The sequence below is a fragment of the Neovison vison genome, chromosome 3 (genome assembly GCF_020171115.1).
Source record: "Neovison vison isolate M4711 chromosome 3, ASM_NN_V1, whole genome shotgun sequence".
Lineage (NCBI taxonomy): Eukaryota > Metazoa > Chordata > Mammalia > Carnivora > Mustelidae > Neogale > Neogale vison.
Genome location: NC_058093.1, coordinates 218,805,161 through 218,821,661, shown reverse-complemented (window position 1 = coordinate 218,821,661; position 16,501 = coordinate 218,805,161). Strand labels below are relative to the sequence as shown.

The following is a 16,501-nucleotide window of genomic DNA, read 5'->3' as shown; positions in this document are numbered from 1 at the left end:
TCTCCCCCACCCAACATTTTAAGATGCCTGGTCTGAGTCTCTTCGTTTCTCATGAATTGATTCAATCTGATTAGTTGTTTTAAATTAACATATAATACAATATTTGGGAGTACAGTTCTGTGATTCATTAGTCTTATATAATTCACAGCACTTACAATAGCACATACCCTCCCTAATGTCCCTCTCACTCAGCCATCCCATCCCTCCCATCCTCCCTCCAATCCAGCAGCCCTCAGTTTGTTTCCCGAGATTAAGAGGCTCGTATGGTTTGTCTCCCTCTCTGGTTTCATCTTCTTTCATTTTTCCCTGCATTTCCTATGATCCTCTGTCTTGTTTCTCAAATTCCTCATATCCGTGAGATCATATAATTGTCTTTCTTTGATTGACTTATTTCGCTTAGTGTAATATCCTCTCGTTCCATTCACATCATCACATGTGGCAAGATTTCATTTTTTGATGGCTGCATAATATTCGTGTGTGTGTGTGTGTGTGCGCGCGCGCACGCGCGCCACATCTTCTTTATCCAGTCATCTGTTGATGGGCATCTGGGCTCTTTCCATAGTTTGGCTGTTGTGGACCTTGCTGCTACAAACATTGGGGTGCATGTGCCCCTTCGGATCACTACATTTGAATCTTTGGGGTAAAAACCCAGTAGTGCAATTGCTGGGTGGTAGGGTAGCTCTATTTAGCTCTATTTTTAACTTTTTGGGGAACCTCCATACTGTTTTTCAGAGTGGCTGCACTGGCTTGCGTTCCCACCAATACTACATCCTTGCCATCATTTGTTGTTTTCTGAGTTGTTCATTTTAGCCATTCTGACTGGTGTGAGGTGGTACCTCCCTGTGGTTTTGATTTGTATTTCCCTCATGCCGAGTGATGTTGAACATTTTCATGTGTCTTTTGGCCATTTGGATGTCGTCTTTGCAGGAACATCTATCTCTTCATGTCTTCTGCCCATTTCTTGGATTATTTATTCTTTGGGTGTTGAGTTTGGTTAAGTTCTTTATAGATTTTGGATACTAGTCCTTTATCTGATATGTCATTTGCAAATATCTTCTCCCACTCTTTCGGTTGTCTTTTGGTTTTGTTGACTATTTCCTTTACTGTGCAAAAGCTTTTGATCTTGATGAAATCCCCATAGTTCATTTTTGCCCTTGCTTCCCTTGCCTTTGGCGATGTTTCTAGGAAGAAGTTGCTGCGGCTGAGGTCGAAGAGGTTACTGCCTGTGTTCTCCTCAAGGATTTTGATGGATTCCTTTCTCACATTGAGAAAGGACTCCATTTTGAGTCTGTTTTTGTGTATGGTATAAGGAAATGGTCCAGTTACATTCTTCTGTATGAGGCTGTCCATTTTTACCAACACCATTTGTTGAAGAGGCTGTTTTTTTTCCATTGGACATTCTTTCCTGCTTTGTCGAAGATTAATTGACCATAGAGTTGAGGATCTATTTCTGGGCTCTCTATTCTGTTCCATTGATCTATGTGTCTGTGTTTGTGCCAGTACCATACTGTCTTGATGATTAGATAGATGATTAGAATAGAGCTTGAAGTCTGGAATTGTGATGCCACTAGCATTGTTTTTTTTTTTTTTTCAACATTCCTCTAGCTGTTTGTGGTCTTAACTGGTTCCATATAAATTTTAGGATTATTTGTTCCATTTCTTTGAAAAAAGTTGATGGTATTTTGATAGGGATTGCATTCAGTGTATAAATTGCTTTAGGTAACATAGACATTTTCACAATATTTCTTCTTCTAATCCATGAGCATGGAACGTTTTTCCATTTCTTTGTGTCTTCCTCAATTTCTTCCACGAGTATTCTATAGTTTTCTGACTACAGATTGTTTCTTTTTTGGTTAGATTTATTCCTAGGTATCTTACGGTTTTGGGTACAGTTGTAAATGGGTCGACTCCTTAATTTCTCTTTTATCTGTCTTGTTGTTGGTATATAGAAATTTCGGTGCATTGATTTTATATCCTGACACTTTACTGAATTCCTATGTGGGTTTCAGCAGTTTTGGGGTGGAGTCTTTTGGGTTTTCCACATAAAGTATCATATTGTTTGAAAAGAGTGAGAGTTTGACTTATTTTTTGACAGTTTGGATGCCTTTTATTTCAATCTGGTTGTTTTTGTGGTTTGAATTCTTTTATTATATAAAAGGCCCAGATTGGTGTGCCTCTTTGCCCTGTTGAAGCTAATGGGGTCTGTCTATTCATTCGTCTATTGTTCCTCCCCCCAGCCCTCTGACCTTTAGGGGAAAAAAAAGATTTTATTTATTTGAGAGAGAGAGAGGGAGCACCGGAAGGGTTAGAGGGAGAGAGAGAAAGGTAGAGATAAGCAGAGTTCCCCCTGAGCAGGGAGCCCGACGCTGGGCTGGATCCCTGGACCCTGGGATTATGATGGGAGCCAAAGGCAGGCACTTAATAGACTTGAGCCACCTGGGACTTCTTTAAATACATTCAGTATATATTCAGCGTCACCCAAACCTAAGTGCTGTTACTCTGTGAGGCATGTGTATACATGATTGTATCATAAGATATCTGCTGCTGTCACTGACAGGTAGCTTATGGCACCAGAGAGCTTCTTTCAGACTTAGCTCTGCATGGCCTTTATCTGGCAAATAGTCCTAAGAGGCGTGGGCCGTTTTTTGTTGTTGTTGATGTTGGCAGTGTTTCACACTGACATACTTGTTTCTAACCAAGTGGTTCTTTGATTGTAATTGTTGGGAAGAAGAGTCATTGCCAGCATTGAAGCAGACCTGCCAGAACCTTCTTGTTTAAACTACCTGTTTGGTCTGTCTCTTGGAACTTTACACACTGTGGAAACTTTACACAAACATTTCTGTATTGATGGCCTTCTTATATGTTTGACAGAATAAATTATCAAGTAACTTAAGGGGCGTCTGGGTGACTCAGTGGGTTAAAGTCTCTGCCTTCAGCTTGGGTCATGATCTCAGGGTCCTGGGATCCAGCCCCACATTGGGCTCTCTGCTCAGCAGGGAGCCTGCTTCCCCCCTCTCTCTGCCTACTTGTGATCTCTTTCAGTCAAATAAATAAATAAAATCTTTAAAAAAAATTATCCAGTAACTTAAAACATGTCAAATGGTTTTTATAGTAGATATAGTGATTTCCTTGAATTAAATTTAGCATCTTGAATTAAATCAGTTCATTATTATCCCTAGACTTGACCTGTCTTTTGAATTTAATCCCTCCTACCCTCCATCTGCTGGATATACATCTACTTGACATTGCTTCCTGGAACTGCCTTCCATTTCTTTCTTTTTTTTCTTTTATTTATTTTTAAGTAATCTCTATACCCTGTGTGGGGCTCAAACTCATGACCCCAAGATCAAGAGTTGCATGTTCTTCTGACTGAGCCAGCCTAGGCATCCTACCTTTCATTTCTTAATGATACTATCCTTTTTCCACTAACCCCAGGCATTAACATTTTAGAGTTACCTTTGACAATTTGCTCTGCCTCTTTTTTTCCCATTTTTAATCAATTACTAAGCTCAGGAAGTTAATGCTTTTACTCACTTTGATGTTTTCCCCCGCATTTCCTCTGCTACAGTTGAGATACTAGGCTGTTAGCAATTCATACCTGAACTACTAGTCCACGAACATCCTAAGTCAATTTCCCCCTCCAGACCATTCAGCTTGCTGCTTGCTGTTGTTTTAACACAACCACTTTTGTGGTTTTTCCTGTTTATAAAGCTCTTGATTTCGTGCCATTGAATTAAATCTGACTCCTTACCCTGACATTGAAGGCCCACAGTTGTGTCCTGCCTTTCTAGTCTTCTCTTCTTGAACTCTCTCTTGATATTCTGACTTCTTTCTCAAAAATGTCATGTTTTCTTCCTACTGTAGTATTAATAGCTATCCTGTCTTGAATTATCCCTATCCTTTTTTTCTCTTTATTTAGACCCCATCTAGTCTATAAAACACAGTTAAGAGTCTTCATCTGCTGTGAAGTCTCCCTGTGCTGTTCTCCCCTGAACTCTGAGCACATGCATATCACTGGGCAGTTAACCTTGTAGTATCCTGACACGTGCTGAGTTACAATGAGCCGTGTTTCATCATTTTTTGTTTGTAATACTTTTTATGTGAAATGTGTCTTGACATACATTATTTCATTTTTTTTTTTTTTTTAGTCAAAGACAAAGAGACCAAGCAGTTCTTCTTAACAAGCAGTTCTTTATTATCCTAAAGTAAAAGTCTTAGGTAGTCGGTCTCTAGGTGGCTTAGTTGGTTAAGTATCTGCCTTTGGCTCAGGTCATGGTCTCAGGGTCCTGCTCAGCGGGGAACCTGCTTCTCCCGGTCCCTCTGCCTTTTCTCTCTGCTTGTGCGCTCTCTCTCAAATAAATAAATAAAATCTTTAAAAAACCATCGTATAATGTACCTACTGACATAACTTAAAAGGAAGAAATTATATGTATTTTAGTATTTAAGTGCTTAGCAAAAATTACATTCTAGCAAGAAAAGGTCCTGCAGATTTATAGACCTCCAACTTTTCTTCTGTATTGTGTTGTACCTTTTAAAATAATAAGACTAAACTTGAGGGATGCCTGGGTGGCTAAGTCGGTTAAGTTGAAGCTTATGAGTTTGGCTCAAGTCATGATCCCAGTGGGATCAAGCCCTGAGTTGGGCTCCCTGCTCAGTGGAGAGCCTGCTTCTCCCTCTTCCTCTACCTGTCACTCTGCCTACTTGTGCTCGCTCTCTCTCTGTTAAATAAATAAAATCTCTAAACAAAAAAAAAGACTAAACTTGATACTTAATATGGTTTGTATCTCGTCGTAAATTATTAACAGCTTTATTTCCCATATAGTATGTGGTTAATATGGCCTGTAAGTTCTAAAATTTAAATTAGAAGTTATGGGAGACAAACAAAAATCCTACTTGTAAAATGGTTAAAACACTTCATTATTGCATATTTAGCCTCCCTTTTTTGGTTCTTACCCCATTAAAATTGTTTTTCTGGAAGTTATGGATGTCATGTGCTATGTTGACTGATTCCTTTAAGATTTTAATACACAGTTTTGTTTATGTGACTTCATGTCCTCTAACAGCCCAAAAGAATGAGTTGTCTGCAAATACTGAGAGAAATTATTACAAAGGAATCCTGTTATGGGGCACCTGGGCTCGGGGAGTGCTCAGTAGGGAGTCTGTTTGAGATTCTCCCTCTTTCTTCCTCTGCCCTTACCCCTGATGTGTGCAGTCTCTCTCTCTCAAATAAATCTTAAAAAAAAAAAAAAAATCGATTAGGTATTTTATCTTTGTAAAGATCAAATTGGTGCCTAGTTGTAACAAAATTTGTGTTTAGATCATACTCCTTCCGCCTTGATTTTTTTCTTACACATAAAAGATCCCTTGGTAGGAATGCCTGGATCACTCAGTTGGTTAAGCGTCTGCCTTCCACTCAGGTCATGAGTGGGGTCCTGGGATCTAGTCCTCCTTGTTCACGGGGGAGCCTGCTTCTCCCTCTGCCCACTGCTCTCCCTGCTTGTACTCTCTCTCCTTTCTATGTCTCTCTGACAAATAAATAAAATCTTAAAAAAAAAATCCTTTGGTAGAAGCCAGTTGTGTGTACAAAACACCGTATGTTACCAAGTCTTAAGTCTAACATAAGATCTTCTTTTTTTGAAGTACTGGTTCATGTAGTGACAAAGGTTTAGCTGAGAAACCATCAGAAATGATGATTGATTGAGGAAGAATCCATATATTGGAGTATCTGTAGGTTGTTGGAAAGTTCTGTCTGAATAGTTCTGTAATTTCTAAAGGCATCCTGAGGCCTGACTGGGCTCATTTTGGGCAATTAAGCACTCTAAAATCTGTTGACTAAATAGTCAACAAATAATTAAAAAAATATGTTGTCACAGCATTCTACCTTGTAGAGGAAAGTCTTGTGGAGAGCTTTAAGTGGCTTAACTTGATTCTTAGGATATTTGTAAAACTATTGGTTTTTCTTTTGCAGATTGACTTGTGAAACCTTCTAATAGAGGAAGTTCTTGGGATAAACTTCACTTGGTAAGTTTGTTGTACCCCTCCCCCCACTTTGTGCTATTTTGAGCAACAGAAACTAATTTACAGATTAATTGTGGGGGGCGGGTCTCTTTGTCCATGTACATAATTATTTATATGAGCTTTTTAAAAAAAATATTCTTTTCTTTTTTTTCCCCCAAAGGTTTTATTTATTTATATGACAGACAGAGATCACAGGTAGGCAGAGAGGCAGGCAGAGAGAAAGAGGGGGAAGCAGGCTCCCGGCTGAGCAGAGAGCCCGATGATGCTGGGCTCGATCCCAGCACCCTTGGGATCATGACCTGAGTTGAAGGCAGAGGTTTTAATCCACTGAGCCACCCAGGCGCCCCTTTAGATGAGCCTCTTACGTGTTCACTTTAATGTTAAATCTCTAAATACGAGGGCTCAAGGCAGATTATTTTTTCAATATATAATTTGTCATAATACAGTATACTATACTTGGAAACTTTGTATTTAAATTGAGAGTAAATGAGTTGGACCCCTAATATTTTGTTTATGGAGTAGACAGTTCTTAACAAAATGGAATTCTTTTACATTAAAATGATTCTTGTTTTGAGTTTTCTTGTTACATATCTATATAAAAATGTTTCATCATTAGAAATAGTACTAATGTGACATTTAAGAAGAAAAGTTCTAAAAAATTTAATCTTATCCCCAGTGTGGTTATTAATCCTTGTTCTTTTCATAGACTGGTGTGTATCTATGACTTTCAGTCTTCATTACTACCTCTTCTTTCTGCCATCTGTTTAATTTACAAAATTATAATCTAATTTTATTGAAAAGAGAATTTGTTGTTTTAGTTTTAACTTTTTAGATCCATATCAATACTTTGTTTCACAACCTTTAGCTTGACATTGCCTCCAGACTAAGGATCAAGCTCATTACCATGGCATTTTAGTCTCTTGACAAGTGGGCTTTAAACATTTCCCCATATACCTAAGGGTACCTTTTGCTGTAGCCACATTGACCTGTTTTCCCTTGAGTACTCTCCAGCATGCTTGTTTATTTATTTATTTATTTATTGGTCTCGTTCTTTTCTTGTGCCTTTCCTGTTCCCTCTGTCTCAGTAGCTCAGAATCTGACTGGCTCAACTATTAAAAAGCTCAGTTGTTACAAAAAGCCTTCCTTGAGTGCCCAGACCAGAATCTGTTTCTGTCTTTTGCATCCTCATGGAGTTCTATTTCTGCATCTCTTTTCACATTCTGCCTTATTAGTTATCTGTTTGTTGTCCCCATGAGATTGTGAACACCTTGAAGGCAAAAACTATGTTCATATTTGAATTTTCAACTCACACAGACATTTCCAGAGTCCTGGGGTACAGGAGTTCCACAATAATTTGATTTTAAGTAAGATTTTTGTTTTTGGTGGGAGTGAGTGTGTGTGTGATAAGAATAAAGGAGAATAGATTTTGTGCCATCTGTTTAATTTAGGAAATTATAATCTAATTTTTAATCTAATTTAGTAGGGATTAGTTATAATCTTATTGATTCAGGGTACTATTTTTTTCCCTTCTTTCTGTATAATGAAGGTTTATATGATACATATAATCTGTGACCTTATAGTCTGAGTTGCAGTTGAGTTACTGTTTGTGAGTGTAAGTTTTAGTTATTGAGAAAGAAATTGGGTAATTTCTCCTTTACAGGTGCCTGAAAGATGAGATACCATGTTCACTAGGAATATGAAATGATATTTTACTTTTGTTAAGACTCCTCAGAAGTTGCATCTATGGGTGGTACTGATGACAGAGCCCAGAGAAGCCTGCAGATCCTAGATGTTAAATTCTCATGCATATATTAAGAAAAGAGCAATCATTTGACTTTGATGCTTGGAGTAAGAATCTTATCCTTCATTTGGCACAGTGGGTCTGTATTAGACCTTTAAAAAAGGAAGTGTAATCCTAATATATTACCTGGCTCTGCAGGTTTAATTTTTACATTGCCATAATAATGTAAGTGTTCACTGATTTTTATTTTTAGAATCATTATTGACTTGATAAAGCATCTAATACCTGTATTTGCACACAGTAAATTAAGGTATTTTTTTTTCAAGATTTTAAAAATTTATTTATTCATGAGAGACAGAGGTGGTGGGGTTGGGGGTAGAGAGAGAAGCAGGCTTCCTGCAGAGCAGGGAGCCCTACTCGAGGCCGAATCTCAGGACCCTGGGATCACAACCCAAGCTGAAGGCAGATGCCCAGGCAACTGAGCCATTCCAGGCACTCTTAAAGTGTTACGTTTTTTAAAATATTACATTCTTAAGAAACATGGTCTAGGTTTGGAGGGAAAGATGTGAGATGATTGAATTAATTTTGATGCCAGGAAACATTATTTGAATTAATATAATATGGGTCACAGATTAAAAGAGACCTGAGGTAGGACAACTAGATTCAGTATGTGATCCTAGACTTGATCCTCTGTTGAGGGAAAAAATTAATATGAGGTATGAAATTGGTTAAGTTGAGCAGATTATAATATAGAAGGTAGATTAATGTACTAAATCAGTGTTAAACTTTCTAAATTTTAAAACTAATACTGTGATTATTTAAGATTATTTTTGTTCTTAGGAAGTATATACTAAAGTAATAAGGAGTACAGAGGCATGGTGTATACAGCTGTCATTTTTAAAAAATAATTTATTTATTTATTTGAGAGGTAGAGAGAGACAATGAAAGAGAGCATGAGAGGAGAGAGGTCAGCAGGAGAAGTAGACTTCCCACTGAGCAGGGGGCCTGATGTGGGACTCGATCCTGGGACTCCAGGATCATGACCCAAGCTGAAGGCAGCTGCCCAAACAACTGAGCCACCCAGGCACCCACAGTTGTCATTTTTTGAAAAAAATTGATTTATTCTAGAGCAAGAGAGAGAGAAGGGTGGGAGGGGTAGAGGGAGAGAGGGTCTTAAGCACATTCTGTGCTGAGCTTGGAGCCCAACGTAGGGCTCAGTCTCAGGACTCTGAGCTCATGACCTGAGCTGAAACCAAGAGCCAGATGCTTAACTGACTGCACCACCAAGCACCACCACAGCTCTCTTAAATGGTTCTAAAATAGGGGCACCTGGGTGGCTCAGTTGGTTAAGTGTCTGCCTTCAGCTCAGGTTGTGTTCTCAGGGTCCTGGGATTGAGCCCTGTGCCAGGCTCCCTGCTCAGTAGGGAATCTCTTTCTCACTCCCCCTCTGTCCCTCTCTCCACTTGTGCTCTCTCTCTCTCTCTCTGTCAAATAAAGTCTTTAAAAAGAATGGTTCAAAAATAAATAACTGTGTATGCACACACACACGTATGTGTGTGTGTATTTAAAAAACAGGACAGTGGTGGGAACTCTCCTATCCAAGTTCTTTGTATGTTATGGAATATCTTAATGATTTAAATGGTGCTTATTTCTATATGTTAGTAATTATATTAAGCACACCATATGCATTATCCTTTAACCCTCACACGTCTTTCATGAAGTTGTTAATTTTTATTTATAGATGAAGAAACAGAGGCTCAGAGCGGTTAGTATGACTTGCTTTCAAGGTCATAGAGTTAGTAATATGGCACAACGCTTAACCAACTGAGCCACCCAGGTGCCCCTTCATTTCTTACTGTTTTTTTTGATTGAGGTCATTATCTTTACACTTTGCCTTAGATTAAGTGGAAAACCTTTTATGCAATGTTATTCTGAGTTTCTTTTTAAAAAAACTTCTTGTAAAAGTTTGTTTTCCTAATTACAAATGTAAATTCTAAAAGTATAAAAACTAAAAGTCCCCACTCCCACTTCTCTTTCTTAGAGGGGTAGCCATTGAAAAAAATTCATGTATCATTTTTCTGTGCATGTACAAACATGCTTCAGAATTAATACAAATACTGCTTTTGTATATATTTAATTTAACCTTTTAAATTACAGAACATTGACACCTTTTAAGTTGCCATGGGAATTAGTCTTTAGAGACCATACTGTAGATGCCTAGAATGCTTATTTCTGCTGGACTGGCTCCATAACTTTTTTTTTTTTTTTTTAAGATTTTATTTATTTATTTGACAGAGATCACAAGCAGGCAGAGAGGCAGGCAGAGAGAGAGGAGGAAGCAGGCTCCCCGCTGAGCAGAGAGCCCGATGCGGGGCTCGATCCCAGGACCCTGGGATCATGACCTGAGCCGAAGGCAACGGCTTAACCCACTGAGCCACCCAGGCACCCCTCCATAACTTTTTTGATGTAAGATTATTTTTAGTTTTTTATGAAGAATTTGATTATATGCACACTCTTTACATTAAAGCGCCTGGGTGGCTCAGTGGGTTAAAGCCTCTGCTTTCGGCTCGGGTCGTGATCCCAGGGTCCTGGGATCGAGCCCCGCATCGGGCTCTCTGCTCGGCTGGGAGCCTGCTTCCTCCTCTCTCTCTGTCTGCCTGCCTCTCTGCCTACTTGTGATCTCTGTCTGTCAAATAAATAAATAAAATATTAAAAAAAAATTTTTTTTTAAGATTTTATTTTTTAATTATTTATTTTTAAAAAGATTTTATGGGGCCCGATCCCAGGACCCTGGGACCATGACCTGAGCTGAAGGCAGAGTCTTTAACCCACTGAGCCACCCAGGTGCCCCTTAAGATTTTATTTTTAATTTTTAAGTAATCTCTACACCCAGTGTGATCTCTGTCTGTCAAATAAATAAATAAAATATTAAAAAAAAATTTTTTTTTAAGATTTTATTTTTTAATTATTTATTTTTAAAAAGATTTTATGGGGCCCGATCCCAGGACCCTGGGACCATGACCTGAGCTGAAGGCAGAGTCTTTAACCCACTGAGCCACCCAGGTGCCCCTTAAGATTTTATTTTTAAGTAATCTCTACACCCAGTGTGGGGCTCAAACCCACAACCCTGAGAGAGTTGCACACTCCATTGACAGCCAGGCACCCCTAACTACATTTTTTTTTTTTTTAATTGAGCTATAAGTCACATCACTTGAAACTTACCTTTTAGAGTTGAGGGATTTTTAGAATGTATATAATGTTGTGCTAAACACTACTATTATCTAATTCTGGAACATTTTTATTACCCCACAAAGATGCTTTGTATCCATGAGCAGTTACTCCCTATACCTTCTTCAGCCTAATCCCTGACAACCACTAACCTGCTTTCTGTCTTTGTGGATTTACCTGTTCTGGACATTTCATATAAACGGTATTTAATAATGGGGTTTTTTGCCTGGCTTTTTTCTCTTAGTATAGTATTCTCACAGTTCATTCACATATTATCATGTATCAGTATTTCAGTCCTTTTTATTGTGTGACTTTCAGATGAACATAGAATATTGGGACAATAAGGCAGTTTTTTCATATTTTGCTTACTAAGCCAGTTTGGTTCTCACAGATAGGGAGATCCATTTTGAATTTATAGATCAGCACAGAAACATCCTATAATTTTACAAGAATAGGAGCACCTGGGCTCCGCGGCTGCCTTCAGCATGGGTCATGACTCCAGGGTCCTGGGATCGGGCCCCACTTCGGGCTCCCTGGTTGGTAGAGAGCCTGCTTCTCTCTCTCCTTCTGCCTCCCCTCTGCTTATTTGTGTTCTCTCTCTGTCAAATAAATAAAATCTTTTAAAAAACGGTTGTATTACAAGAATATTGTTTTTGCATTTGCAGGTTGGTTTTAATCTTTATTATTTCATTCAAAGTTTATAACATTTTCTATCAACGTTAGAAACTTGAGTCTTTGCTGCATTTTTGCTGAAATAGGTTAGGACTTTCACATGTGAAAATGAGGATTTTCACAAAGGCATTATGGAGTTTGGATTTAACTAGGGGGAATTGGCTGGGTGATACATGTTCTTGGGTGACTCTGGTCAGGTCTGCAGATCCATGTATGTGTGGTTCTTTAATTAAAATATGGCCAAGTAGGGGAAGATTGCCAATTTTGTTTGTTTTTCCCCCCCCTTTTTTTTCCTTTTTAAAGATCCACGTGTAAAGGAAAGTCTTGCCGGACACTGAAGAAAGGAAGGGGATTTCTCCTCCTAATCTGGGCCTCCTGTCATGGTAAGTAAAAAGAAATAACAGGAAAATTGGCATTGAACTCTATCCTGAAATTAAGTGAACACTAATAGGTCCATACATTTAAAAAATTTATTTTATTTATTTATTTATTTATTTTAAAAAGATTTTATTTGTTTATTTGACAGACTGAGATCACAAGTAGGCAGAGATGCAGGCAGAGAAAGAGAGAGGGGGAAGCAGACTCCCTGCTGAGCAGAGAGCCCGATGCAGGGCTTGATCCGAGGACCCTGAGATCATGACCTGAGCCAAAGGCAGAGGCTTTAACCCACTGAGCCACCCAGGCGCCCCACATTTTTATTTTTTAAATCACTTTTCTTTTCCTGAACTCTCTTCTTGTTACCTTTCTTTTGTTGTTTATTCAGTAATAATGGAGCATTTTAGTGTTTTAGAATAGTTTCTTTCTTTCTTTTTTTTTTTTTTTAAAGATTTTCCTTATTCATTTGACAGAGATACAGTGAGAGAGGAAACACCAGCAGGGGGAGTGGGAAAGGGAGAAGCAGGCCTTCCACCCAGCAGAGAGCCCGATGCGGGGCTTGATCCCAGAACCCTGGGATCATGACCTGAGCCTAAGGCAGACACTTAACGACTGAGCCACTCAGGCGCCCCTGAGAATAGTTTATTTCTGTTTAATTCTGTGAATTAGATAATGTATGTTACTTTTCAGTCATTTAATAAGTGGAATTAAGACTAAAATTCATGGTTCTTGGATTCTAGGTTTCTTATCTTTTTCTAGGAAGCAAGATGTAGTGAAAACTGTGTGTGTGTGTGTGTGTGTGTGTGTGTGTGTGTGGTATGTCTGTAGAAGAATTATGATATGGTCATACACATATTCTTTATGAATTCACCTTTCTGGATAGCAGTATATCCCTACCTTCCTCTTTCTGTTTAAGATAGTATTTTTATCCCACTGAAGGTGAAGCAGCTTTCCACACCCCTACCTGCGTCTTTGACAATAGAGCGTATAATGGCCATTTCAGTGACTTGTGAGCCATTTAGTGCTCCGTCTAAGCAGAGAAGATGCAGCAATGAGCCAGCCACATTTCTATCAGTCCTGAGCATATGTAAACAGTGCTTCAAGGCTTAAAAAAGAAATGGTGCTCTGTAATATTGTCCTGCTTCTACCTTGTTATGTTTCCTAGATCGAGACTGTTTCATGCTGGCGCACAAAGAAGGAATTGAAAAGGCCATGTTAATTTCAAGCTTCATTAGGGACATGGGTTGAAAATGCTTTTTAAAATTAAAAACAAACTAAAACACAGCAGAAAAACTAGTTGTGCAAAAGTGTCATACTAAAAGAGGGAGAAAGGTAACTGCTTTCATTTTGAAGCTGGGCCAGTTTTTTCTTAGTTTGTGGGTGTAACAACTTTTTGATATATCCAGGCACTGATGAACCTTTAATATTCTTTCTCTAGACTACATTTTATTTTATTGGTTTTCCCACAGAGTGTTTAATGAATTGAAAAAATACTTGCCTAATATTTATGTGGTATGTATGCCATTGCTAATGAATAACAAATGACAGCCTTATAAAAGCAGCTCTGTTCTGTACTGAAGGTTTGTTCTTTATTATAGACCATGTAGCTAGGAAGAGTGTGGTTCTCGTACTGGTGCTGCTGGGGTCTCTGCTGGTGACCTGGCAATAGTCTTCTGGTGTGCTCTGGAGAAGCTTTTATGTGCTATAGTTGGGGAACAGTATGGCCATGTGTCTATTTTTTTAAAAATTTCTCATAAAGTAACATTATAACAAGTTTTTACAAATACTCTGATAATTATACCACCAAAACCCATGGTTGTAGTCCTTTCTATGTAGTTCATGTCCTCATATATACTTTTTTATGTATTTGGAATTAAAGCATAATTAAATTTCTGTTTTGCTTATTTCACTAAAGGAATTAAACATTTCCCCGTATTGATTCATTGGATTCCTAATGTTCATTTTACTAGCTGTATAACATTTTGCAAGTTGTTGAACCATTGATTTAATTAATATCCTAATTAATTGATGTATTCTGTTTCAGCATTTTGGTTGTATATGCTTAATCCTTATTTTTTGTGTAGTGCATTCAGGAGTACTGAATTTTTTTTTTCTTCAAGATTTTACTTATTATTTTTAAAAAGAATTTATTTATTTATTTGAGAGAGAGCATGAGCTAGGAGAAGGTCAGAGGGAGAAGCAGACTCCCCATGGAGCTGGGAGCCCGACGCGGGACTCGATCCCGGAACTCCGGGATCATGACCTGAGCCGAAGGCAGTCGTCCAACCAACTGAGCCACCCAGGCATCCCAAGATTTTATTTATTTATTTGACAGAGAGCACAAGCATGGGGAGCAGCAGGCAGAGGGAGAAGGAGAAGCAGGCTCCTTGCCGAGCAAGGAGCCAGATGCAGGATTTGATCCCAGATCTGGGATCATGACCTGAGCCAAAGGCAGAACTTAACCCACTGAGCCAACCAGGCATCCCAAATTTTCTTTCTTTTTTTTTTTTTTTTTAAGATTTTATTTATTTATTTGACAGAGGGAGAGATCACAAGTAGGCAGAGCAGCAGAGAGAGAGAGAGGGGGGAAGCAGGCTCCCTGCTGAGCAGAGAGCCTGATGTGGGGCTCTATCCCAGGACCCAGGTGCTCCCCAAATTTTCTTTTTTAAAATATATACCTTTGTACTAATTTGAGTAACATCTTCTCTCTCAAGCTTATAAAGATTAAGTGAGTTTGAAGCCTTTTTTCATATGTTCAGCATTAGGAGAATATGTTTTCATGTTTTACGGAAAATCTCAAGCTTGCACAGAAAGACAGTGAATGATCATATGCATCAATCCACTGCAGTAAGTATTAATTCATGGCCATACTTGTTTTTTCTGACTCCTTCACTGTCAACTCTTGGATTATTTTGAAACAAATCCCAAGCATTGTGTCAAGAGAAATTTGTATTTTTGATGGCCTTCAATACCAGTCTTAAGGATAATGACTGGGATTGACAATGAGACTGATAATTATTTTCATTTTTACATTTTGTCCAGTATTCCTACACATATTTTATTCTCAGCAGTAGTTTCTTTCTTTCTTTTTTTTTTTTTTAAAGCCTGGAAGTTTGTATGTGAATTTAATTAATGGGTATTTTGACTTGTTGGCAGTCTCTGCTTCCTGTATTCTTTAAATATTTCTTTGTAATATTGATTTCCCCTCTAATGCACGGATTATGGCTCTTACCTATATAAGCCAGTAGCAGAAACTAGCCTGGAACTGTGGTGACTAATCCCTTTTCAAGATTTTGTAGGTAGTCCCACTGACCTTATGGAACTGGTAGAGACTAAGAATTGCCAGATGCCACAATATCTGGTGTCCCTCAGCAATACTAGGAAATCGACCATATGGAATATATGCTTCCTAGTACTAATAAATTACTACTTGTAGCCTGGGAGAAATTTTGCAAGCCTCTTAGGAGGCCAAGACTTGCTAGTCTGTTTCTTCCTTCCCTTTTGTCTCCTTCCAGCTCCTTATTCTATCAGAATAGGTTTGACCTTTTTTTACCCATGAAATTTAGAAAGTAATAAATTAGGCAGTTAATTTAACTTATGTTATGAAATCCCATTCTAGGATGTCAGTAGCTTGTCCTAATGTTAATTAAGACCTTAGTGATTAAATGCATATTTATGTATAGGGGGAAATCAGCTGTAAAGCCTTATAGGTAATGTGAATTGAGATAGTCTTAAAAAGCACACTTACTTTATTTGACTGTGAAGAAAATATTACTTCATGATCTTGCCTTGCTGACTTAATTCTCTGTTATGTTCAATACCATTCATTCCATCTTCAGTTTTCACTGGCTACTTTGCTTATATACGTTAGCATAGATTAGCATCCAAGTGAATGTGCCAGCAAGAATAGATTTGTAGATTTGTAATGGCTTCTCATTTTTGGTTTTGTTTTTAGCTTGCTACATTATTTTGATTCTGTGCTATTGAGAGGTCAGTAAAAAACTAGGTCCAGTAATCACTTGAAGAAATGAGTGACTCTGTAAAATGATCTTGAAGAGAATAAAAGTTTAGGCCTATATGTTTATGTGAGTTAAAAAGTTAATGTGATGCCAGGGAGGCATGTTTACTTTTATGTAATAATTTTTTTTTTAAGATTTTATTTATTTGACAGAGAGAGATCACCAGTAGGCAGAGAGGCAGGCAGAGAGAGAGAGAGAGAGAGAGAGAGAGAGGAGGAAGCAGGCTCCCTGCTGAGCAGAGAGCCTGATGTGGGGCTCGATCCCAGGACCCTGGGATCATGACCTGAGTCGAAGGCAGAGGCTTAACCCGCTGAGCCACCCAGGCGCCCCTTACATAATAATTTTTTAAAAAATTATTTATTTATTTGGCAGAGAGAGAGACCACAAGAGAGGGAACACAAGCAGGGAGAGTGGGAGAGAGAGAAGTGGGCTTCTCTGCCAAGCAGGA

General features: G+C 38.4%; 1 protein-coding gene across 10 annotated transcripts in view; it reads left to right on the top strand.

The window, feature by feature from the left end:
- The window catches only part of MTMR3 (myotubularin related protein 3), a 140,424-nt gene that overhangs the window by 74,692 nt on the left and 49,231 nt on the right, over positions 1-16,501 (top strand). For all 10 annotated transcript variants that reach the window (XM_044243942.1, XM_044243939.1, XM_044243941.1 and 7 more), the window contains 2 exons: positions 5,969-6,021; positions 11,963-12,042. In XM_044243942.1, coding sequence (XP_044099877.1) covers positions 12,040-12,042 — 3 coding nt within the window. In that variant the 5' untranslated portion in view covers positions 5,969-6,021; positions 11,963-12,039. The remainder of the gene's footprint in view (positions 1-5,968; positions 6,022-11,962; positions 12,043-16,501) is intronic.